General features: G+C 41.0%; 1 protein-coding gene across 2 annotated transcripts in view; it reads right to left on the reverse strand.

The window, feature by feature from the left end:
* cdh4 (cadherin 4, type 1, R-cadherin (retinal)) overlaps positions 1–27,514 on the reverse strand; it is a 192,603-nt gene that overhangs the window by 105,770 nt on the left and 59,319 nt on the right. For both annotated transcript variants that reach the window (XM_069153622.1, XM_069153693.1), the window contains exon 3: positions 6,837–6,860. In XM_069153622.1, coding sequence (XP_069009723.1) covers positions 6,837–6,860 — 24 coding nt within the window. The remainder of the gene's footprint in view (positions 1–6,836; positions 6,861–27,514) is intronic.

Consider the following 27,514-nt stretch of genomic DNA (forward strand, 5'->3'; position numbering starts at 1 on the left):
CAAGGTCTGCTGCAGAAAAACAGCTTTAATTGGTACTGAGGGGGAAGAGAAGCAGAAGGGGCTGCACGCTTCACCACGTTTTAGAGAAAAAACTTGCGAACGATCAAGAATTGCATTCAAACCAGCTTCTCCTTAGCACATTTATATCAACACTGGTCCTTTCTGGCACCACCCCTCTGTACAATAAAAGACATAGAGTGAGATTATTAATTACACCACTTAAAATAAACACATGTCCCAATTAGCACCAGTAAGAAAAGCTGTGAAACCACATCCCTCACTTGAAGCCACAGCTCTCAGGTTGCATGCACGTAGATCAAATTGTCCCACTAAAATTGCCAACTGCAGTATTTCACACTGCCCTGTCAATACCACTGAGCCTTGAATTTACCTCACCAAGCGCAGAGCCCTGCAGCTAAAAGATTGAAACAGAAAATGTCAGAACACCATTGAGCTGCGTCCAGGATCTTGCATTACACAGCAAAAGGACACCCCACAGAATGCAGCCAACAGGGCAGTCCCATAGATTCCAGCAGGCAATTACGCCATTTCACCAAAGCCACTAGAAGAGCTTCACTACAATTAAGCTGACAAAAATGGCCTCTCTGACAAATTAGAGGAAACCGGGGATGCCCCCCTTCCTTCTCTTTGCACTGTTAGGATTCTTCACTGTTTGTGTTGTTTCAGACGGGCTTTGAGACATTAGTTTCCGTTGTTGCACCAGCTTTGGAGATATTTCGCAGCCCATTAGCTGCTCTTTCAGCCCTAACTGCTACTCAAGACCAGTGAAAGGGGGGGAAAAATAAGGGGGGAGGGGCAGAGAGAGAGAGGCTTGTACACAAAGCATTGTCATAACAGCAGATATAGCGGAACATGTAGAACACTAGAACATATATTCAATAGTCAGATCTGTAGTTCAACATTCGGGAAATAGGTGTGTCTGCTTTCGCGTGAGATGGATGAGAACATTGATACCACTCTGTCATTGAGCCTACTTCCTTTGTCCCCAATATGTAATTCCAGTAACTCTATGTTGGTATGTATGCTGAGACAAAGGTACACATGCCTTTCACATATTTGTTCACAATTATCCCATTAGCAGAGAACATGTAACATTTGGAAAATGTTTGTACTCGTGTTTAGTTGTTCTGCCCATACAGGCTTTCTCTCGGAGGATTTAAATTACCTTAAATTACCTGCCTGACCCTTTAAGTCTTTGTGGGTGATATTGTGTTATTATTTTCTGCTGTAATATTAGTCCGTATATTTGTTTATCAATTCCCCGTACAATATGTAGGATATGCGTCCTAACAGGAGAAATTTTATTAATATTTCTGTAAAAGTACAATTGCGTTAGCCTGGCTCTGTTGATCACAGCTTTAGTTTTTTTCACTGTGATTATAGTCTGGAGACACGACTCACATTAATGTTTGCTCAGCCACTCTGAAGGGTCGACCAGTGTCGATGGGTGAGTACAAAAAACGATTGGTTGAAGCTGTTTCAATCATTTCAAAATTAACCTGAATGTCTACGCCCAGTATCATGCAACATCTGCAAACAATTCCCTATGGAGGGTACCCAGAGCTATATACGTACACAGTGAAGTTGGGTCTAGTAACATCGGCATACAATTGAGTACAATGTAGCTCTAAATGAGTAGAAAGTGATTCCACTGGGGTCAATGTGGGGCAGATGTCAGAAGCCCTGTACATTGTACATGTATTGGCCACAGATAGCAGGTGACTGGATGACCTGCTGGTCTGTTTGATTAACCCTCCAGGAAAATTGAGGAGAGCAGCATTGTGTGAGCTGTTTGTGAGGAGTTTTTTTTTTTTTTTTTATGACTGGTCTGAATAAATTGTATTTATTTTTTAAAAAAAAAACAATGCCTGCATGCTGCTCCATTCTTCCCACTCATGTTAACAACCATTTTCATCCAAAGTCTAAAGTGTTGTCTGTTTTGTGGTCAAAATGTTTTGTGAAGAGTATGACATTAGAAGGCTGTTTTTATGTTCCCCTGCCTAAAAACCAGAGGTGGAAGTGCAGTACACAAGTACAAATTCAAGGTACTTATAATTGAATTGAATATTTCCATTTCCATTTTGAAACTTTATACTTCCACTCCACTACAGTACATAGCAAAGGCAAATCTTGTACTTTTTACTCCATTACATTTGTCTGACAGCTGTAGGTACTACTTACATTTTAGATAACAATCTTTCATCGCCTTCTTGTCAAGAGAAAACCCAGAACGCATCTTCAAATTTGGTGATTTTAATTTTTTTCTGATAAACTGAAGGATAAATATTCCTTTATTGGTTGAGAAAACTGTCCTTCTTCTTAAGCTAAAACCCACTTAACTGGCAAATGCATCCCCACAAAGTTTAAAATAGGATTGCTTTTCTGAGCTTGTTGACTTATTTGAGATACAGTACATGGTTCTAAAAAGACAGGGACTCTACAAACATGTAATTATCTTATAGAAAGCAGTGCATTGCTGTGTTTTACACTAACCAATGAATTGTATAATTGTTAGTTAACATCAGCAAAACTCTTAATAACTACAGCAGTAAAATGCATACAAATGCAATGAATTAATATTAATCCGAAAACTTTATAAGTAATTGTTAAACTGACAGGAGGAATCTTCTGCACCCTATCAATACTTTCTTTACATTTTGCTAATAATACTTACATACTTTAACTTTAAGGATTTGAATGCAGGATTTTTATTTGGAGTATTTTTATAGTCTGGTATTAGAAGTTTTACTTCTTAAAACCAAATTGAACATGCTTATATGTGATGCTCAAACGTGATATGAGCACTTGTAACTTCCAAAATATATTTAATAGTGAAGCGGTAGAAAGAGATTTTATCACATATTTAAGATCCTGACTGTGATACTGAAAGTGTGAAAACAACTATTGCTGTTTTGCAGGGGGTACTGTTTGACAAAGCCAATGTGGGTGCTTTTTCTCTTCTTTGAGGTGAACTAAGCTAACTTCTGCTGGCTCTAGCACCATACAGACAACATTAGAGTGGCATTAATCTAACTCGTATGTCTTTGATTCAACTCTCTGTTTAAAATTCAGAAAAGTACTCATATCGTAAAAGCCAATACTGCCGTGAAAGTAGCTCTAAGTAGATAAAATCGTGTTAATTTGACCATTAAAACTCATACGGTACATGAGATGTTAAACTGTGCTCTACAGTCGCTGATATAAAATCCTGAAGAAGAAAAAGACACATCCAGCAGAGATGAGCTGATAATTACTGGTCAGTATATATTCTAGCCTCATGCAAGTGCACTGTGGTTTGGCCAAGACAGAGTTAAGGTGGTTTTCAGCACAGTTGATGGGGTTGAACAATTTGCATGGCTGGCAGAAAAAACATAATCAATCTGAAGATTATAGATAAGGGCACTAAAACCAGCCAAGCACAGCGTTTTCTCTTATCGCAATTACACCTTGCCCTCCTGCCTCAGGTACAGCCAATTAAGCTGGGAGAGGATGCGCCAGCCAGCAGCCACTTCACGTTGAGGAGGCCCATCAAACAACTCCAAACACCCCCCATCCGTGCTGAGGGAGCAGACTGCTTGTTAAGCACAGGAAGACACAAGGAACCAGCTAAAGTATGTGTAGTCGTGTACTGCAGGTGTACTGTACAGTGCATCCGGAAAGTATTCACAGCACTTCACTTTTTACACATTTTGTTATGTTACAGCCTTATTCCAAAATGGATTAAATTCATTTTTTTCCTCAAAATTCTACACACAATACCCCATAATGACAAAATGAAAATAGTTTGTTTAAAATGTTTGCAAATCTATTAAAAATAAAGAACGAAAATATAACACGTACATAAGTATTCACAGCCTTTGCTTAATACTTTGTTGAAGCACCTTTGGCAGAAATTACAGCCTCAAGTCTTTTTGAGTATGATGCTATAAGCTTGGCACACCTATTCTTGGGCAGTTTCTCCAATTCTTCTTTGCAGGACCTCTCAAGCTCCATCAGGTTGGATGGGGAGCGTCGGTGCACAGCCATTTTCAGATCTCTCCAGAGATGTTCAATCGGGTTCAAGTCTGGGCTCTGCCTGGGCCTCTCAAAGACATTCACAGAGTTGTCCCGAAGCCACTCCTTTGTTATCTTGGCTGTGTGCTTCGGGTCGTTGTCCTGTTGGAAGATGAACCTTCGCCCCAGTCTGAGGTCCAGAGCGCTCTTGAGAAGGTTTTCATCAAGGATGTCTCTGTACATTGCTGCATTCATCTTTCCCTCCATCCTGACTAGTCTCCCAGTTCCTGCTGCTGAAAAACATCCCCACAGCATGATGCTGCCATCACCATGCTTCACTGTAGAGATGGTATTGGCCAGGTGATGAGCAGTGCCTGGTTTCCTCCAGACATGACGCTTGGCATTCAGGCCAAAGAGTTCAATCTTTGTTTCATCAGACCAGAGAATTTAGTTTCTCATGGTCTGACAGTCCTTCAGGTGCCTTTTGGTAAACTCCAGGTGGGCTGTCATGTGCCTTTTACTGAGGAGTGGCTTCCATCTGGTCACTCTACCATACAGGCCTGCTTGGTGGAGTGCTGCAGAGATGGTTGTCCTTCTGGAAGGTTCTCCTCTCTTCACAGAGCAACGTTGGAGCTCTGTCAGAGTGACCATTGGGTTCTTGGTCACCTCCCTGACTAAGGCCCTTCTCCCCTGATCGCTCAGTTTGGCCGGGCGGCCAACTCTAGGAAGAGTCCTGGTGGTTCCAAACTTCTTCCATTTACGGATGATGGAGGCCACTGTGCTCATTGGGACCTTCAATGCTGCAGAAATTTTTCTGTACCCTCCCCCAGATCTGTGCCTTGATACAATCCTGTCTCGGAGGTCTACAGACAATTCCTTGGACTTTATGGCTTGGTTTGTGCTCTGACATGCACTGTCAACTGTGGGACCTTATATAGACGGTGTGTGTCTTTCCAAATCATATCCAATCAACTGAATTTACCACAGGTGGACTCCAATCAAGTTGTAGAAACATCTCAAGGATGATCAGTGGAAACAGGATGCACCTGAGCTCAATTTTGAGTGTATTGGCAAAGGCTGTGAATACTTATGTACATGTGATTTTTTTCGTTTTTTATTTTTAATAGATTTGCAAAAATTTCAAAAAAAGTTATTTCATGTTGTCATTATGGGGTATTGTGTGTAGAATTTTGAGGGAAAAAATGAATTTAATCCATTTTGGAATAAGGCTGTAATATAACAAAATATGGAAAAAGTGAAGCGCTGTCAATACTTTCCAGATGCACTGTATATTGCATGTTTATGTTCTTCCAAAAACTGGCACATGTATAAAAAACAAAACTCAGTTGTTTGAATGTTGTATGCTCTGGTGAATGATAAGAAATCCAGTGCCCTTGGTCCTTTTATGAATGCATTTCATAAAAGGACCAAAGGCATACAAACCTTGCCCTAAAACTGCTTCTTCTCATTCTCTTATCTGCTTTTTAATCCATTCATTACTTGCCTATTCTTTTTCTTCTTTTTATTGTGGAATCTCATTCACATTGTGGGTCTACGCAGCAGTACCGGAAAGGGAAGTAGGTGTCGAAGAAAAGAGAACTCGTGTGTGTTTTAATGTAAGAGCGGCAGAGCAGTTAAAAAAGGTAGAGATGAGGTCAAAATCAAGGATAACACTCCGAATGAATACAAATCTTTGCCTATTGTGACTTCTCATTCACCGTTCTTTGTTCAAGTCTAACTAGATTATTATTATTTTCTTTTAAAGCGCTGCACTGTTGCTGGCCCGGCGATGAAAAATGTATCACACAAGCTTCTCTGTGCCGCATATCATCGTCTCCTCCACCAGCAAATGAAGGTTAACCAGGCACACAAAAATAAACCTCAAGTGCTTGATCTGAACCACAACTTTACACTTCTCTCTTCCCTCCTGCCACTTTGAGGTTTCAAAGACCAGACACACAGCATGGGGTGTTTTGTCTACACCGTGAGATGCCACCACACCAATATAGCCTGACAGATTCGTCCGCATAGCATCATCCTTAATAAAGGCGCAGGGCACATACAGAAAGATCACTTTTTGTGTCAGTGCCACATTGACATTCTGATGATAACATTGGGAACATCTAAAAGCACATTAAGCAATGATATAGAAGAAAAGTAACTGACTGGGTGCCAAAATAAACATAAGCCTGGCCAAAGCACACACACATATGCACACATGTAAAATAAAAATATAAACAAAGCCAGTACTGCAGATGGACTCTCTCTTTCAACCTGTTTGATGAGGGGATTGAAGTGTTCCTCCAAGCACAGGAAGCCATTAATAACAGCACAACAGACGGGAGTCAAATTCAGAATAAAAGGAGAGACTTCCACAGTGGTGGAATCCATCCACTCTCCATTTAGACAACATGGAAATGTGTTGAAAAATATATACTTTTTATTGGCTCCTTATTGAATGCTATTCAAAAGTCAAAAGGGGGTAAATTGACTAAGTAGGTTGAGGCGAAATGCATGCAGAGAAAATATGCTAAATTCAAATTCTGATTGGCCACATGGGTCTGTGGATGCTGCTTTCATAATTGCCTTCGCTTGATGTTTCTCTCCTCAATTCAACATTTGCTGTGACATGGAACGTGATGGAGAGGAAAATAGCTTCCTGGTGATGCAAATGATGTTTGTGGCTCGACTCTCCCCCACTGATGCTAACATCTGAGAATGGCTCCTTCCACATCAACGCAAACAGCCCCTATACGCTGCTGCTTGGCTGACTCCACACATAGATGGCTCTAAACCAAAGGAGTGTGTGGCTGCGTACTTACCACGTTCACTGGACAGGGTGGTATCTGTCAGCGAGAGAGAAAAGGAAAGAAAGGGCAGGGGAAGAAAGAGAGAGAAAAGATGATGATTAGAACACAATAGGTTTCAGAAAAAAGTGTCACTGCAATACTAAAGACACCATTAAACAAGAGAAGGAAACAGATCAATTTCTGAGGATTAATGAAAAGTCAACCACAATAGCTGGGCAGTGACATACAGAACGCAAGACTGCAATTGGAGAAAATTTGCTGTCACAACGGCGTAGTCCCTCACATTTGTCTCTGTCTATTATCCAGGCACCACCATTTAACCAGAATACAGTTTGTTTTCTCCCTTATACTTCTTGTCATTGCCTCGAGCAGTGGGATTCATCATTATCTTCAAACACTTGTCGTGATGTCTACATTGCTCTTAGCTTACTCAACAGGAGAATTGCGGGATATTGTAAATGCACATCGCAGGCACTCATATACACCCTTCGTCGTGGGCTGTTTAGTCAGACCTTGACACCACAGCTAGGTGACAGAAAGAGGAGAGGCAGCCTTGGAAGCTCTTGATGCCTTTTTCCTGGTTGCCATGCCCTTCTGTTGTCCTCTAGCGGAGGTTCTTAGTGAGATTTTATCGAAAGCAATCTCTTTGGCCCCATTTTGCATTCATTGCTTACATTTTTGATCTACAACGCATAAAAGCTTACTAAAATACAGAAAAGTACCAACTCCAATCAGATACGCTTCATTTCAAAATTCTGGATTTTATGACATCCTACTGTCCTATCTGCTTTAAAAAAAAATTTGAATAAAAGTATAAGGGAAAGGCTCTGTGGTGACTCTCCCATCTCTCAGGAATATATTTGTTTTAAGAACATTATATGATAATGAATATTTGCCACTTTAACAAGAAATGCTGAGAGGAATCCAAATATCCCAGTTTTTCGACAAACTACTAGTCTTGTTCAGACTAGAATGCACTTATTTTGGACTTTCCCTCCACCAACACCAGCAGGTTGACATTTGTCGCTTTAATTCAAATGTTATAACAACTATTGAATGAATCACAGTGAAATGTGGTACATGTATTGAAGTTCCCCTGAGGATGATTTGTACTAACTTCCTTTAAACAAACAGCAATATAGTCCGTTTTAGCTTTGTGATGTGCTGAAGAGGTTGATGCTCAAATGGATGAAACTATCTCTGCAATGATGACACCAAGTAAAACAAGAACATTGAACACATGGTACATTTGGGGGAAACTGCCTCATCCTCCATGTAAATCTCTTAAATCCTGCCATAATACGTTTTTCCAACTTAGTCTAAACCAGTTGTTAAATGCAGATGTTTAATGTTTGCTCTGGTGGCCTGTTCAATTTTTGTTTCCATGAACTCTTGGATTTGAAAAGTGGCTACACACCACATGGCTACCTTATGCATGTGGAATAAAATATATTGTTTTGGTAGGCTACTTCATGGTTTCCATTCACCACATTATTACCAATCAGTATATTGTCAAAAGACTCGGTTGTACTGCTGGTCAATTAAATGTGTCTGGTGCAAGGTCTCAACAGTTTAAGTTAGTTCTATGTTGCATTTACTGGAGGCTGGTCTGGAATGTCTGCTAAATTATTAAAATCTGAATATCAAATGCACACCCCACTTGAATAAATGTCTCCACTAAACTGATTAAGCTACAGATTTCTCTTCAAACAGTCTTCTTTTTTTCTGTGCCTTTTTATTTTCTCAGTTTTCTGTGTGATTGCGGTGCAAACTTCTCAGATACATGACAGCTTTTGGCCCTGTTTGGTTTGGGGTTGTTATGATCAAAATGCACAAATGCCAGTGAGCTGTTTTTTTTTTTTCTCTCATTTTTTTTCTTTAAACGCTCACATTTCACCATAAATCCATTCAAGTTCATCTTTAAATCTCTGCAACTTTTTGACTTGCTTATTAAAGAAAACAAACACATCACTATCTAAATGAGATTTGCTTTTCAACAGTCGGACTGTCTCCATTCCCCTTCTCCTTGTAAAATGGCACTCCGCTCCACCCAACAGAACTTCGCTTCGCACATGTTCAATTATTCATCTCCCTCTGTCAAGAATTCAGCTTTGCTAGCACTTGCCAGTATCCCCCACAAATTGGCAGGCAGGCTCACACTTGGCATATGGTGCAGAGCAGTGCTGCTTTTCCTTCTCTCTTCTGTTGGCCTGCTAACACTCCCGAGGATCACGATAACACACACTGGCACACGCACACACGTGCACAGTCACAATTCCACCTATACACACCGATGATGCACCATGCCAGAGCATTTGCCCACAAAGTCTTTGCAACAGGTTTAAAGGGTTTCAGCAATAGCACAAAAGCACTGTACATACTGTAAGAGCCAAACCAGTGACAGTCAGCCACTCAAAATGCTCCAACACCCAAATAGGCCTGATTTCTTGGTGGGTGACTTCAGTGTGTATTCAATTAGTGAACCTGTATACTAAACAAGTGCTCTCATAAGATCGTCTTTCAGGCTGAAGTTAGATGGTAGGTTGTTGCATATTAACGATGCAATGAAGTTAACAGCACAATCAGGGAGATGTCACTCAAGCACTGTGTTCATAAACAAACTGTCCGGGGAGAAGGTCTAACCGAGCCAACGTGTAACCTAAAACACGTTGGAAAATTTAACACTTTAATGTCACTCATGCTCAGGGCAGAATGTGCGAAATCCTTGTTGGCCTCGTCGAAGAGAAACAGCTGGTTCATTTTGTTGGGTGAGGAGCAGAGATTTGCCAGGTGAATCGTGAATCGTTCAAAATCCGCACTGTCTGAGTTTCAGTAGCTTCACCTGTCTGCATCTCCTCCATGTCTCACTATCTGGACTGAACAGCATGATGTAAAGCACTTCTTTTCTGGTGAAAGTAATCAGGTTTAAGGAACCAAACAAACAAAGAATAAACAAATTCAAACAAAGTACTACAGAGTGTCATCTTCATCTAATATATCGTTGCTTGCTGTCTTGCATCAATTTGACCGAGCCAAAATACTAGAGCCGATTTCACAATCTGAAATGTGTTTTTATCATCTCCAGTAGCTAGTCCTCCCTGTAAAGGCACAAAGAAGACAATACAGTGCTCTGCTATACGGTAGATAGGTTAACCAAGACAACACGCGGGACTGAAAAATGAAGCCAACGCAGAAGCGCAAAAAACTGCAGCTCCCTAAATGGCCACTTAAGGCTATCAAAAAAACAGTGAATCCCCATAGAGCCCCAATTTAAAATACCCAACTTCACATTAGAATACATTTCTATCCTGGGACAAAAAACTGTATTAATCTCTGTAACTAATTTCCCCATTTTTTACAATATGGGGGTAAAACTTTCAGAAATTCTCCCATTTAAAATCCTTTTAGACTTAACATTACACTTAATTAAGGGCAGGGCTGCGTTGGGTGCCAAGTACGTACTGTTTAAATTGGCTAACGGCCTGTGGGGACCCAGTTATGGATCGTCATCCAGAGCCCTACAGACAGAGACACTCCTCAGCGCTGGTTTCACCGATCAGACTGCATCGGCCTGCTCAGCTCCACCCACACACCACCTCTTTACCCATTTTTGGATGAGCTGGAAGTTAGGTGGAGTCCGGCACTGCCGAGATCACGGTCAAAGCCATCCACCCTGATTCAAAACCAGTCTACAGGAAAACCAATGGGTCACGTCACAAAGCTTCATACAGTTAAACTGATGTGCAGAACATCTGTGACTTGTAAGGTGGGTAATTTGGCACCATAGTTTGCGTGTCATTTGTCAATTCCAGGAGTTTTGCACTGAGAAAAACACGTTTCTGATATCAAGATAAATACATACAAGGTAAAGCCTTAAAATACATTTATTCTATTTGCGCTTATTTTTGATTAAGAGAATAGACAATGGCCCTTTTGTGAATAAATACTTTTTTTTTTTTTTTTTTTTAAACAAACTTATTTGTTTTCTTTTTACATTCATCCAACACATTCCACCTGGTTCTTTGTGAAGCTGACTGCTGCTGTGAAGACAAGTGGTAAGAGCAAGTAATGATGCAGACTCCCACATCATTACAAAAGGTCACAGTTTCTCATTTCCTTCATCATCAACATGAAGGAAACATGTTGAGGTCTCGCAAAAAATTTAATTACATCCGGATAGACATTTTCTGAAAACTTTTTCTCTGCACTTATCCAGATATTAATATGTCTGGTGCTTCGGCATAAAAACAGTTTAAATTTACATAAATATATTGATCATTTGATACACTGCGTGTGTCTGTGTGTATAGATGTCTAAAAACGTTTAAAAATTAGACTGTAGGTCTTACATGCATGTTTAACACATGCTAAAATGTAGTCAAAATGTTAACACCATCTGAACAGTCTAAATCACAAAAACGGTGCCACCTGCCATGTAAATGAGTGTGGATTGATGTGAGGACTTCTGTTTGCATGCAGATGCGTCCTTATGCCAAATCTTCTTGTTGCACATGTGATGACTAATAACCAGCAAAGCATTTTCAGCTAATAAATAATACATTCAAGTCTAATCAAATTGAACAAATGAGTATGTCTTGAAAACTATTAATCAGAAAGCAAATGTGTATTTACAAATATAATACTGGCACAAACAATCAATTATTCATAAAGTGAATGCTGCGTAAGTGGGCTTCTTCCCGGGTGAGATGCTGCCATAATTGGAGTGGGACTACAGGAGTGAGTGTGTGTGTGTGTGTGTGTGTGTGTGTGTGTGTGTGTGTGTGAGGTGTGTGTGTGTTGTATGTGTGTGGTGTGTGCTAATGCACCATAGGCAGACACACATACACACACAAACACTTCTCCCCGTGTGCCCAAGTTCCCCCAAACATGACAAGAGCAGACAGAGTCGGCTCATTACTGCCTAATGAGTTGTCTGATTAGTGCTGAATATAAAAGCCTTATTGTCAAGCGCTGTATGTTTATTTTGATTAATTATTGTACTGAAGTGACTGAATGTAAGCACGACGACGTGGAGCATTAACGTTTTGTGATAACAGGGCCCTTGTGGAGACTGCAATTGTATATTCAACCCTCAATGAAACACATTAAGTATGGCCACTGCCTAAATATGTTTTTTTTTTTTTTTTTAGAGTAGATTCATAAGCTTATATTTTATTCACTGCTTCCAATGGGCATTTCAACATTCAACTCCTGCCTGCAGATAATAATGCCCGGTACTTGACCAGAAGTCTCTCTCCAGACAGGCGGCTGACACTGTAGGGCTAGTCTTTGTATGTGCTTGTTTGGGATTACTGTTTATCTCTCAAAATGTGTTCACAATATGAGAAAATGCTAATAAAATAACTTGGGATTTACATAAGATGTGTAAAACTATCTTTTGTGTGCATCTGATGAACTTATACTGGATGTTCCACTAGTTGCCACAGATTAGTGTACAACAGATTTATCCTCAACAACCCAGGGTTCTGTAGGCTGTACTATTCTATATTTTTAACAATAAATCAAATGATTAAATGTAATGTGCAGGGAGTTTCTTTTAGTCACAGGCCCATAGAGAATCATCACCTGACTCCACAGCTTTATACAGCCCACAGCTGATTGTTTTGGTTGTGTGGCCTGCAACTTTTCTGTTTGGTTTACTTTCACTTCCATCATCAACCTAATTGAGCAGCTGTTTTCGGCAAAAAAAAACATCTCTTATAAACCCAAACATGCAGCTCCAGCCCAGTGTGCCACCAAGGCAGGTTAGCTATGAGGGCATATTGGACAATCGTCAGTTGGAAACAAATTATACATCAAACAAATGCTATAGTTGCCCTGTATGTCAGATGTGAAAATAGGCAACAGTATTATAACACGTTTACCATATCAACTTTTTGAGGTGATGATGTGTATTAGGTTTTAAGCTTTATCAGAAAGTAAAAATACCAGTTATATAAAATAGCTCCTTTCAGAGTGATGCATTATCATATCCCGTATTTCTGCTGTATATACTGTTAGGTAGATTAATCTATAACAAGCAATTAGCTGGTCATATGTTTTGTTTGGAAAATGTTAATCGAAAGTAATGGAACTACTAACTTTGTCTGTTAAATAAAAGAAAGCGGAGCGAAAAGTTGGATCTGTCCCTCATACATTAACTTGGGTTGAAGTCTAGAACAGCATTAAATGGTAATACTCAGGAAAAAAAAACAAACATGTAATTCAGAAGTTCACTTTTATATTACTGTTACTGGAAATGTGATGAACTGAAGAGCTAAAAGAGGAGGTGCTGATATAGTGAGAAAAAAACAACAACATTTTTGAAGGTGTGAGCTGTGGCGCAGCAGACACACAAACAACGCTTGTTCTGCAGTGAGTCATGACTCCCTCTTGGCCGGCAAGGAACCACACAGCGAGAGTTTAGACTGGCATTACAGATAAACAGAATGTTTGTGTTTTGTTTGTGATTCAAACAGGGAAATGCCTTTGAAGCTTGGATGACCACGTGTATTTCGCTTTGACGATATTTGGCAGGCCAGCAGTATCCCGTGTCTCCTGCTGCAGACTATGGGATCACTAATGGTTGGAGCGGACTTTCTTTCTTTGCTGTAGATGTAAAGGCGAAAGTGCTCGGCCGGTGTGGCTGAACTCTCCCAGTTCAAAAATAAATACGTGATTGTACGAAGGAAGTTTTGTTTCTTTTCTACGCAAGCCTTATAAAATCTGTTTTGAGAGCAAATTCTTTGTACGGCAATCAGAAATCAAGTTCGTAAATAATACATTTGTAAGCTTTTACAATAAAAACTATTTGGATTGCAAATAAATTCTTTACAGTTTTGTTGGTTTTGGTCACAGACTTGCGAATTTTGCCTCGAGTCACAAAGTTTTGGTTGCAAATCAGACTGGATGTAACTGGTTCATCAAGTTAAAACTTGATTTGTAATTGCAGTGCGAGAAATTTTCTCTCAAAACTATTTCTTATGTTTGCATAAAGAAGACACAAAAGTACCTTCATATCTCGGTAAAGTTTAGCCTGGCTCCAATGCTTTCAAAACAAACACATTTTGCTGTTAATATCAGGTCTGTGATGAATATTGTGTGAAAAAATGACTATGCACTTAAAGTAGAGAGCTTTTCAGTGCCTCTTCTCTGATGCATATCACTTAACATGTAGATTTTTTTTTTGGAGCCACGGTCGAAACGCAGTTAGTAAAAAGGATGAATGACAAAATGTTATTTATGGTAGAGAGTTTGATTCTGTTCATGAATAAGTTCTATTTTTTTTCCGCCATAATCTGCCTCCTTTTCTGTCTCGCTCTCTCTGCAGCCCTCGTGTCCGTGAGCAGAATACTATTGGTATCGTCAGAGGAGGGATCGTATTGGTCGGCCTGTTGATCTGTCCACACTTTAAATCACAGGTAATGGGGCACTTCAGGAGAGTGCTGTTTCACACCCAACTGCCAATACACTGTAATCACTGAAGGCCCCTTTTCTTCAGAGTTAAGCATTGGCTACGTGCACTGCACTCTGAACTAGAGGACTGCCCTGGGTATGTAAGGCGACGGAACTGTACGTCCCCTGGCATTGATTAAACCTCTAAAAATGTATCTCTGTTCAACACAATTACATATCTAAAAGTTTTTGGTTTTTTTTCAAGAAAAAAAATTCCCCTATTGCCCTTAAAATGGCTTAGATGTAACTCAACACGTTTGCCTTCATATAAAAGTCTGGCTCTATGAACATGCAAATAGTGCACACCTCTATCTCCACCCACCGATCCATTGCTTACCTGCAGCTCAATGATATGAAAAGCGGCACCCTACAAGTTGACAGGATTGTTATTTATTTTTGGATGTATTTAAAGTGTGAAACACAAGTTGTCTGAATCCACGTTTGTTATCACGCTGTCACTGCAATTTCCGAAGTGTAGATGCTCAGCCATGGTGTTGACTGCTTATTAGGGCCCGAGCACCGAATGGTGTGAAAGCCCAATTGTAATGCAAGAAATTAGTATTCTCGGTCCTTATTATTCTCCTCAAAAATGAATTGTCTATTTGGCGGCTTTAACACGCTCAGACACTCATGAAAGTTGGCACACGCATCACTCCTGGCGAAAATGTATGTATTTTAGTGGTTTTGCAAAAATGTACGTATTTTAGTGGTTTTGCGAGTGAGCATTGCCAAATGGCTCCATAGCGCCCGCTAAACTGCAGCCTCGGCGGCTACATTTGCTTACCTGCACGGAATTCAGTGGACCTGTATATCACACCAAGATGTACAAAAAAGTCTCTTGGCACCATGACCTACACTCAACCCGAAGTCCACCATTTTGAATTTAGTCGCCATTTTTGCCAATTCGCACATTGTATTATAACGAACTCCTCCTACAGATTTTGTCGGACCGACTTGGGATTGTGTCAGTGCACACTTTTGGGAAGAAAAGTCGTTAAAAGAATTTGTTTTCGTCAAATGGTGTGCCCGTGGCAAGTCGGCCATTTTGAACATCACGTGATGAAACTAGAAATTGGACTGACCTTCAAACTTTACATGTATGATAACATTCCAGCCCTTAAGACATCTCTATGGTAATATTCAGTCAGTCATAGCACCACCTGCTGGCAACAGGAAATAAATGTTTTCATACTTTCACATGCTTCATCGAGCTGGTTGATTACATCCACATCAAATCGGGTCAGAATGGCCTTAAGACGTTGATGACGATATATTGTGAAGCTCGTGCGTTTTCGTCTAAGGGCGTCGCCATGGTGATGTGGCAAAATCTGATGTTTCGCCATGACAGAGGAAGTTGATGTTTAAGGTCAAGGGGTGCTCCAAACCACACCAAACGTTGCACATGCATCAGGCGTGGTAAACTCTACGGCCATGTCCACTCCCAACCTGCTGGCTTCCCAACATGCAACATGCGAGGGCCCGCATATCACTGCTTGTTTCATTTATGATTGTAGCAGTTAAAAAACACCATATGGACTTGTTAACAACATTAACAACACTTGAGAGTTTTAGGAGTCTTTGATGCGTTTTGACATCATCGCCTTAGTTACAGACAACCACTGCATCCGGGTGAGAATTCATCCTGGAAAACCATGTAGCACATATTGACACACCACTGAAAATGAATGTGTCGACACAAATTTTATCTGCTGTATCGTCTACAAGAAAAAGATCCAAAAAGATTAAGAGGTTTGATCATTTTTCTCCAGAGATGTTAACTTCTAAATGTCCTCCATCAGAGAGCCTGTCAGGAGCTCATCTACTAATTTCACCAGTCATATACGAGTTACGACACAAGGCTCCAGTGTCTCAGGCAAAGGTCCTGCCAATAGCCTTGTCAAAAAACAAATATATTCATTTCAAATAGGCAGATGCTACATAGTTCTTCTGGCTGTCACATGTAAGTCAGATACACAAGGATTAACAAAGTCCGTGTTGGGCTTGTTATTAAAACAAAAAAATCATTGTTTGATTTTCATTTGAGAATTGTCAATTTGGCTCTTGTGTTCAAGGAAACAAAATACAGTAACTCAAAAGCTTATTTAAATCAACAGTGGTAATACCAACAAGATGAAAAAACAATTCTGTCTTCATTAATCCTTCACCTATATATATGAAATTGTAGATGGGGAAAGACTACGGTTTCAACAAAACATTTATCATGTCTTATTCCACACTTGGCCTATGTTAAATGAATAGACAGTTCCAAAGGCAGGGTATCTGTCTTCTTATATTTTTTTTACATGGTCAGGTCACATGCAACAATTGTCTGAGTCAGCCTTTAGAAGCCTGACCAGTCCTGTTGTGCACAGTGTGTACAATAATGTATGCTGCATGCTGTTAAAAATAAAATGGATCCAGTGTGAACCGAGCTATTTGTACTTTATCCCAGCTAACAATTTAACATTTTCCCTGGAGGATCAACGCACTTAATGGGGTGACTCAACCTTAATGTTAATGCACTGCAGGTAGCGGCCGATTAATTGTTGTATCCCAGTGGGTGGTTTTATTTCAGCATGCAAACATCTCGTGTAAGGGCATTTGTCATTTGTGGGTACACGCTGGCTGTACTGTACACATTTGTCCCGTCGAGGCCAGCAATTTCAAATCCTACCGATGATTAAATCCAAATGAATATGCATGTGCAACGCTATCTCATAAACACTGGAGTACCACGAATCACCATGTGTAATGCATGGTGTTCTCCAAATGTTGCCTCCCAACATGCAGAGACAGACACAGAGGCATAAGGGGGGTTGGTGGGTCCCTGCTGTGATGAACTGGTGCTGACACAGCCAGATGTTTAGTTAAAATGCAGAGCCCAATGTGGGACGGAGGGAGGAGTTGACATGTGCTTCAGGGGCTTTAGGCAGCCAAGTGCTTTTCTGTAGCCACCATGTATTTCTGTAGGCAGAGCGTGTGCGCTTTATCTCATATTATTTGCATTTGGCTGAGTGTGCATGTTTGTGTGTGTGTGTGTGTGTGTGTGTGTGTGTGTGTGTGTGTGTGTGTGTGTGTGTGTGTGTGTGTGTGTGTGTGTGTGTGCGCAACCACCTGCATGTGTGTATGCGCGTGCTTACATGTCTGCACGTCAAGAGTGGAAATTTAAATATACTTCATGTCTGAACCAAGGTCTTCTGTCACAGTTTTCTCTTTGCACTGTATCAGAGCTGGAAGGTGATAGACTGCACGAAGCAAGGAGAGCTCAAACACACACACACACACACACACACATCAATGCTTCCACCAGCATACAGAGTCAGACGCTGCCGTTTGGTGGAGAGCAGTATCCCAATGCCAGAGCTTCTGCTAATATAAAGAAGTAAAGGGCGGCGGTGAGGAAGCAATCAGCCCTGTTCTGTGGATGCGATCACATTACCAACCGACGGCATCAGCAGCCTGTCGTCATCATCATCATCATTACTATCATCATCTTCAGCAACATCCTCTCTGTCATCGTTTTCCTGCTGGCTCGTTTGGGCCTGCTGTAGTAAGTCATGATGGAGCCAGGGACAAAACAACGAGCAATCGACCGTCAGGGCAATAAAGTTGTTCTAAAATAACTTGAAGCCAGAGAAGCAGACAGGTGGCAATTGACGGGCTGAGACACACGCATTCTCAATTTCTTTTCTTTTTCTCCGGCTCGACAGTGTGTCCTCCTCTATCGAAACGTATCTCATTTCCGACTGGCCTGAATTAAATAAATGTCTGTCATTAAGACCAATGAAGGATGACGGAGGGCCTGGGGAGATCAAGAGTTGGGCAGGCTAGGGAGGATAGAAGGTGCTTAATTACACCGTGTAGATCCACAGAGTCTGGGCGGGAGATGATGAGGGTGAAATGTAGATGCGGACGCTGAAGAAGAGCCTTCACAGCTTCTCCTCAGCTGTTTTTCACCTCCGCTTCTGTCACATGCTCTACAATTTGTAAAAAATTTGAGAAAAATAAAAAATGAGCAAAAATAGGAGCTGACGAAGGTAGAGGAGAAACAGCACTTCTCGAGCAGACAGACAGTCTCTTTCCTTTTCCTCTCTGTCAGCCTGCCCCCCACCCCCACCCCGTGCAACCCCATTTAACCATTAAACCAACAAAAAGCACGGCTGTCTGCTCACCAAGCAACCAACACACACCCCTCTATTGACAACCAGCAGCTAACGGGTACTGTGAAGTATTTCGCATCCACCTGAGACTCATCCTTGTAGTCATGTCTGTCCAATGTGTGACTATTAGGAGGCGGCCAAAAGCTGCCATCAATCCCTTAGGTGTCTATTTGATGATCCCCACATGGGAATACTTCACTGCTAGTCTTAGCTAACCTGCCGCGCTATTTTAACAATCTCCCCTGGGTCTGTAGAGCTCTATTATGTGTCTGCCGGAGGAGCGGTGCAATACATTATGAGATGCATGTTGACGTGTAGACTCTACCTCCTCGGAGATGCTGCAGTGTGGTTCTAAAACAGGTTGCTTGGCTCTGACTCCCAAGTAAAAATGTGTAAAACAGCTGTTTACTAAAACATGAAGCCCTGCCATGAACAGTAAGAACAGGTGAATATGTGAGTTCGGCTGGACTAAAACTCACTTAATGTCAGTTGAGCGTCTTTAATGATGATGATATGAGACAGACGGTTTTTTTAGCAGCTACTTGCTATATTAACAACACTTTCACCGCTCTACCTTTCTGTCAGACAGCTGTGAATAGAAATATGTGTCACTTAAAACTGAATCTACATTATTTATTTGAATTTCAATTGCTCAACTTGAATAAATGTATTGGAAAAAAAACATTTAAATTGCCACATTAAAATTTGTGCTGTTGAACTTGAATAACTTCATTGAAAAAGAGACATTTTAAGTCTTTATCCAGTCTTAATCGAACATCTTTTCATTCTCTTCCTAAAGCTTTAAGTTAGACGCTGCTGTTGGCTGACAAACACCAACGAACCCTCCGACTGACCTCTTGTGCCGATTTGCTTCCTGGAGACATCACAAAAACATGACAGACTGGGAGACTCACTACAACCGGGTGCTAAACTGGTCCATGGAGACATCCTCTGAAAGGATCCATGAGAGCAATTGGACAGCTGGAGGCACAAAAACGTCCGTCACTAAGCTTATTTTAGGGAGAGAAGTGAAGTCAGATTTTGAAATTTAGCATCACAACAACCAGGTTGACCTCTGTGCTCCTAAAATGTCAACGGTCTTTAAATGTCATGGTTTTACAAAATACAGCAATAATGTCATTGACGCTGTATTTACCAAACAACAAATAATTTGTTTTATTGTAATGTACATCTAGGAGGCCTTCTACTAGATTTGAAATCTTGCATTTGTGTATCTATAAAACAAGCATAAAAACACACTTGTATAACCCATTGACAACTGCTGATGGAATTCAAATTCAAGTGCCATAGTATGTCATGGAACAATGCCAAAGAAACATTAATTTGTTGACTTTAAGTAACAGTTTACTACTGTTCTGAAAAAGTGCGGCCCAACACATGAAACAAACAATATAGCTTTAAGTTTGTTTTTTCAATTGGCTCTACGTTGGTTTCTGTGTTTATGTTTGTCCGCTTTTTTTTGGATAGAGTTCAAGGAAAATGGCAGAAAAGCAAGAGAGCCTGAGTGAGTGAGTCACGCAAGTGGTGATGAGATTGGTTCTGGAAACTGAGACAGTGAGAAGGTCAAACAGAGAACTTAGATATGTGAAGGCACTAAGTGGCCAAAGAACACATTTCAATCCCCTCTTGTGAAGGACCAAGGTAGCACTTAGGGGCATTTATTTTTTAGCACTTGCCCACATGTTTCAAGCATGTGTGTGTGTGTATTGAGGTGCTTTATGGCTACATTTGGGAACCACCTTACGTTTTAAAGGACAAAGCACTCAAATACCCAACATACACTACTTTAATACCAGTAAACTACCTTCACCTAGCGTAATATTGCATTATTATGTGTTCAGCTGCATTATGTGATAAATTGAGTAAACTCTAATTTCATATCCCTCTGTATCAAGAAGAACTAACCGTAGTCAGAGGCTTTTACTTCTGCTACGAAAGGAGCATTAGGCATGGCACTCCTACCAGCTCTTTTTTATACAGTAAATAAAATGTATGTTCTCTACAAATTTCCAGATTCTGTGCTACTGATGGTCTTCTTAAGCTCCAAATCATCTATCTGTCCAGCTTCTTACCCTTAACAGAGCTTTGGATTAATCCAATAAAGTCACATAAAAAAAATATTGGTGGCTCAATTAATTGTTGGACACATATTGTCAGGCAGCAAATCAAACTTACTTCTTCCATTGGATAGTGAATTGCTGTCCTAAGATGTCATGGCGTCGCCATCTTGGTTTTTTGATGCCAGAAATGGGAGGAGCGAGGGATGGATCTGACTAAGAATATGTGAGCACTTCATCCACCCACCTATACTAGTAACCTGACTGCACCCTAGGCATGTCAATCAAACAAGGCACACACCCAAACATACCTTTCTTTGAGGCCTAATATGTAATTAATTAAGGCATTATTTTCAGATGAATTGTTGTATCTTAGTATTCCATAAAGAAGTAAACAAATTTTGCATGGGGGCCAATGTAATTCAAAGATTTTCTGGAGCCAGGCCGTAATGGCTATCAGTCGTTAAGGCACTTCCGCAATAGCTTCATTTGTCAGACCCAGAAACAATGTCCATTTTTTATATACATTCTATAGATGCTGTATAGTGTATTGAACACATGAACGGCAGGTTCAACCACAACTGCTATGCCAAAACGTTTGGCTCTGGTTAATTTCTATCTCTGGATTCATCATCTGATAAAGCTGTGACATTTGATTGCTCATCGGAGATATTTAAAGGTTATGACTACTTTTCTTGCCTACTCATTTGTCTTTCTTTCTCAAACAGCCTTCATTGTCCTGCAGTTTTTTCCTCCATTTTAATGCTCCCCCCTTTCCTCTCAGAGACTGAGTCATGTTCCAGATGTGCAATATGTGCATTTTCATGAGATGACAATTGACCTGAACAACAAACACGATAAAAGTTCAATGCAATTATGCCCTCTACTAAGGCCCGCATAGGGAGCAGACGGTTGCATTCATATGTCATGATGTCATTTGTCTTCGTAACCTCAATTAGAGGAGCTTTTCAATAAAACCACCCTCTGTGGAGCAAATATGTGTTGGATTATGGGTGGCAGAAAAGCAGTAAAGTTCCATCATCTCCACAATTCAGTCTTGTATAGTGCCAATAAACTACAATCGGATTTATTTCAATACAACAGCAAAACCCGACCCAATATTTGGTGAAATACAGTTGTCATCATGCAGTTCTAGAGTGACACTAGCATACACTCAGATGTAGATCTAAAAGTCCTACTTTTTTTTTTTAATACACATCTTTATCAGATGCACACCACGTACCGCTGGTGCACCATTGTTCTGGCCCTCGGAGGATTTCTTGGAAAAATCCAACTTTTGCTTTCTTTTGTGAGAATAAGAACAGAAGTTTGTTTGCTCCCAAGTCTATTTACCTCTACTGTTCTACATTTCAGAAAACACCGAGCAGACTGCAATGTAGAGGCTCTGCTGAAGACGGCAGAGATTCTTCAGTAGCTACAAGTGACAGATGCTTTATTTATTCTTAAAAGTTTGAGTCAAGCTAACTTTAATCATGATTTTCTGTCTCTGGAATGAATTAGCAGTTGTGCGGGGTCATGTATTTTCTTTAGATTTCTGGCTAGTTGTATGCTGGCATTTATGCATCAACACAGGACAAACTAAGGCCGACAAACAACAGTTCCAGCCCATCTAATAACAGAGGGGCTTATCAGCCGCCTCTGCCTCCTCTAATTTTCATCAGTTTTGACAAGCCCATTAAATGAATCTGGGACCAAAAATAAACATGTTTGTGTTGAGCTGAAGTGACAGGCAGTGATCACACCTCCCAATGTTGGAGAGAGAGATACGAGAAATTTTTAATTAAAACATGCGCCCCCTGTGCACAACAGCCCGGACATGATAAACAGGACTTTTGCCTCAGGCACAGAAACTCGTTCAACAATAGTAGGATAGACTGTGTCCAAGACACAGCACGTCACTGGTGTTGATAATCATTAACACAGAAGCTGGAATATTCTGGAAGATTCATGGTGTGTTGGTTGATGGCTTACAAAGCCATCCATCCGCTAATCCTGATCTAGTAGTAATGAGTTTCATTATCCTACTTCTTGAGGATATAATTTGTGTAGGTACGAAAGGACTGAATTCACAATTAAGTGGACAGTCAAGTTTTCAGTTTTTTGCTTCCACACTCAGTCACTCCACAGCCATTCACCCGTCATCAAACCTGAAAGGCAGCACTGTATCTTTTTGCCACAGCTGGTAACATGTCACATCGGGATTCTTGCAGTATGTTATCTTAAACAGGCCCTGTGGGAAGCGATCTCCAAATTCAAATAAAACGGACTGAGCACCGAGCAGCCTTCAGAATCCTCAGCGGACTGCTCAGGACAATACGGGGCTTCAGCAAAGGCGATGTCAGCACTCAGGTCCATTGACGGCCAACACTTATTTTTCTCAAGATGACATCTTTATCAGCGGGCATTGTCATCCCATGGAAAAAAAAAAACACAGACCACCCGCCTGTCAGCAGCACAAAAATCAGTTTCCATGACAACGCCAGTCTCCAAACTTCCAAGTCATTTCTGTCACAAAGGCTGACATAAGGTGAGCAATCATTACTTTTTCTCCCTTCTCCATCTTGCTTCGGCAGCTTGTAGTTCCACTTATTTGCCTCCTGTTGAGTTGTCTTATGCTATTACTGCCCCTATCATTCTACTCCAGCACTGTCACCTTCTCTCTCTCCCTTTCCTTTCTTTGATACCTATTTATTTCCCAGAGCTGCACCCCTGTGTTAAGATGGGAAACATAAGTGAAGAAATAAAGAAACTGAAATCCAGTTGACTAAAAGTTTCTATTATCCCAAAGGTATGAAGCAGGTTCACGACTTGAGATTTTGCATTATTGAGTGAGTAATGAATTCAATGGTTGTTATGCAAACCTTTTTTTTTTAAAACTGCAGTGGACATGCTCTGGACTCTGCTTCCCTGAGATGTTTTGGAGAGGTCTAATAAGATCATTTCTTTTCATCTGTTTGCCAGAGGCGCCTCCTACTCACCAAAGATGTGTAGAAGAAATATAATACCTGAAAAGAAGGAGGCGGGGATGGGGGGTGGGACGAGATGGGAGTTGAAGGATCTTAGGCAAATATTCCGTTTTTTTTTTTTTTTTCTATCTTTACTTACCCTGTTCTGGGTAAATGTCAGGCTGCACTGCAAGCTGGCAGGAACAGCTTATTCTGAACCTGAAACATCTTGCTACTTCTATGCCTAAATGCAGCAGGGTCAAAATATAGGGCATAAACTGGTGTCTGATATGTATGCTAGGCCATAAGTGCCTGGGCTGCAGGTTGAGTTTTTGCTACAACAGTTCGCGTGACTACTGGCAGGGCAGAGGCTGTTGCCCATTACCGAACCTGCAATTGCAGTCACTTGTGTCTTGTACGATGAAATGAATCATTACCACCGCAGCATGAAAGAACATAATCTGGCACGGTCCCAGCTATTCCCCTATGGGGACTGATTTGTGATAGCATCGGAAGATAGACTGTGCATTCAATCAACAATGCAGCTTTCAGCTTTCAGGCCACCCTGCTGAAAGGCTTGAGGGATACAAGAGATCAATAGAGATAAATTAATTACTACACTGCCAAATGGGAATTCTGTGTTGCCAGAGTTACTATAGAAACACAAAACTGCAAGGCAGGCCACATAAATGATATTGAGGCTAATATCTGCACCACTACAAAACAACGTCCAAGGGGGATCCTTGAGTCGCCCGTGGCATGGCGTGATCATTTGCTGCACCACTGACATTAAGAAATACCCACTGGTTTGATACAGAGGAGCAGCTGGTTCCATGAGAGACATCAGTGAAGTGTTTGAGCAGCCAGGATATTACAGCCAATCGAGCAAAAAATGACACTAGTTTGCTGGGGAGGTTTGTGTCTCATTAGTGTGAGTGGAACTCATACAAATTCATGATATGAAAGCAATTAGGACAAGAAGTAAGAGAGATGAAAACACGGGGAAGAAAAGGGCAGATACGATGAGCAGCTATAGCACTTATTGCCACAGTCCGCTACCCTTCAGCTTGCCCCACAGCGAGTCCACAACAGGTCAAGGCTGCAAATGCATTTCCTCCTGCCACGCTCATCGATAAAGAGTAGCAGCGGGCCGGCTGCCCTGCCTGCCTGGGGGCTACATTTGCTACAACGCTAATATCATAGAGGCAACCAATGAATTCCTAAAGAGTACAATCAAGGGAGAAACAGCTCCTGCTGCCGACATCGCCCTGGCACTTGCCTCCCTTCCTGCTACTTACAAAAGCAATATTCCAAGTTGTTGTTTTGCTTCCATCAAATTTTCCATTAAAAGTGACATTTCATCTAAATCAAGCCCTTGGGGTGGGAACCCAGACAAAGGAAGTGAGGGATGGGGAAATTCTCATGTACAGTACAGTTACGTGCGCAAAGTTTGTGCACACAGCCCTGTGTGTACACCGCCAGCTCCTAACTGACTCCATAATCATGGAGGGTGCTATTATTTGCAGGCATCAGAGCAACATCAAAGCAATTACATGTGTCTCTGCATTCAGTGGGGTTATTAAAGAGAACAGCACAGTCATTTATCTGAGATGTGTAAACATCACAGGTTTCTCTTCCTCTCTAAATCCTGATATGCTACCGGCTTCACACCACTGAAATGAAATTCACAACAATCCCAAAGCAAGGTGTGTAGAGTGTGTGTGTGTGTGTGTGTGTGTGTGTGTGTGTGTGTGTGTGTGTGTGTGTGTGTGTGTGTGTGTGTGTGTGTGTGTGTGCAAAAGGTGCCGTTGTGGGATGGGATGTGAGACAATAAAGGGGGGCACTGGGTGACTTCAATGGGGCTCGCAAGACATGTGAAATAGGCTCCAGTCTGCACCCACTGCATATGAATCATTGTTCACTTGTCACATTGCCAGTGGAGCAAGAGACTGAGAGACACCAAAGAAGAGGAAATAAGTGGAGGCAAGGAGGTAGGGGAATAGAATGAGTAAAGGCTCTTGACCAAACCCTCCTCTTTTAGTCTGGGACATATTCGCTCCCTCAGGCATCCATTCACACAGTTTTCTGGGACTTATCGGGGTCTGGGGTCTTTTAACAGTCGAGAACACCTCAAACTCCCCCTGAGACCTCGCCACATTGTCCACTAGACAGGAAAAAAACTGAAGACATAATATGAGTACTGCATGGATAGCCACACATTTCAAAAAAGTAGAAAAGCAGTGTTGAATTGAAGCGCAGCAGGTGCACGTAAGTGCCAGGTCCTGATAGTTTCTCACGTTCACTGAGCCCCTGCAGAGCAACTGATGAAATAGTTAAGAAAAGTGGTCACTGCATGTGTTCTGCAGGAAGAGAAATATCACATCTTGACATGCATCTTTGTGGCAATCACTTTGATTCACTTTTGTCTATCCATTTTTTTTTTACTTTCTTCTCTGTCCATCAGGAATCTATCTCGGTATGCCCTGCCCAAAAGACTGGAAAGCAACCTGAACAGGTTACTGGTTTATTACTGCTAGACTTACACATTGACACGCACATCCAGACACGTGGACAGAGTGGTCTGAAATTCACTAAATAACTAATTTTTGAACTGTAAGGGAAACTAAACCACAAGTAAAACATTTAAAGTCCACACACACACTCAACATGCCCATTTAAAAGTGCATTAATACATTGTTTGCCTCAAGGGGTAAGCAGAACAAGCCATAAACATAATAACCAAAACCTAATAAAGTTAATATGGTGAAAATGTTAGCAGGTGCTTATTTAAACATCCAGCTAGCAAAATTTGCATTCATTCAGTTGTGCTTGTATCCACCTACTTACATCCACCATGTAAACCTACTATTGAGTAAATTTTAGCTCTGTTTAGATCTCTAGAAACTCTCTTGGGCTAAATCTCTCCAGTATTTGGTAGTATAGTGTACTGTAAGCTTATCAGACCTTCTTTGATGTAAGGTTACATGAGTTACAAGATTCAACCATCAGTGAAATTGTGGCTAATAAAACAAAACGTAATGAACTGTGAAAGCCAATAAATAATAATTATCCCTGCAAGAGACCTCTCTCACTTACATTTAGCCATTATTTCCACTGTTAATATAAAAAAAGAAAATTGACTAATGCAGTTTTAAAGAAGTTCTGCCTTGCCAGTGTGAACCATCAAGCTGCCCAGCACTTATTTTTGAGCCATTAAAATGAAACCAGTCCCACTAAAAATGGCTCACAATTTTCTACCAATGACATAAAGTGGATCTTATACTTTATCTGAGTGGATCATTGTGGTGCACCATCATTGATGCCATATTACAAAAGGTGACAGAATTATATGACGGTCAATAAATTTGCTTAAATCTGCTCAGAACACCTTGTAAAATAAAAGTCTGCTTTGCGTGACTGCGCAGTCTGCAGTTCACAAGTCACCTACGCGTCTCTGAAAACATACCGTATAGAGACTGGGTTAAGAACCACTGGGGCTTTCGTTTACACATCTGCTGTGACCTTTACCTTCTACCTTAATGAGTTTTTCATCGATTCACTTTGCTTGAGAAAATAAATCAATCGGAAACTCTATCAAAAATTGACACAGCCCCCCCCCCCCCCCGCGAATGCTTTAATGGTTATGCCTCCAACAAGTCAATCGCAACGTATAATGAGACATCGTTGTGTGTGTGTGTGTGTGTGTGTGTGTGTGTGTGTGTGTGTGTGTGTGTGTGTGTGTGTAATCTCCATGTGTGTTCTGTCAGTAGAGGATGTGTACTGGAGGGGAGAGTGAAGGCTGAACTCTTCGCCTGCCATGGTCTAATCTTCACATGGTTCATTACAGTTTGGGTGTGTTACAGGTGCAGGATGCACGGGATCAATAGGAACCCAAGTAAACGTCAATTTTGTTTATTTATTTGAACATTTATCACAGTTAGGACTAACGAAAGAAAAACGTAAAAGAGAGAACATCCCCTCCAAAAAAATGGATCTCGCAAATCAAACACTAAGACCAGCAAAAAGATACGT

Source organism: Embiotoca jacksoni, unplaced genomic scaffold, assembly GCF_022577435.1.
Source record: "Embiotoca jacksoni isolate LCO1_2020_lvr unplaced genomic scaffold, fEmbJac1.0.p SCAF_1, whole genome shotgun sequence".
Classification (NCBI taxonomy): domain Eukaryota; kingdom Metazoa; phylum Chordata; class Actinopteri; family Embiotocidae; genus Embiotoca; species Embiotoca jacksoni.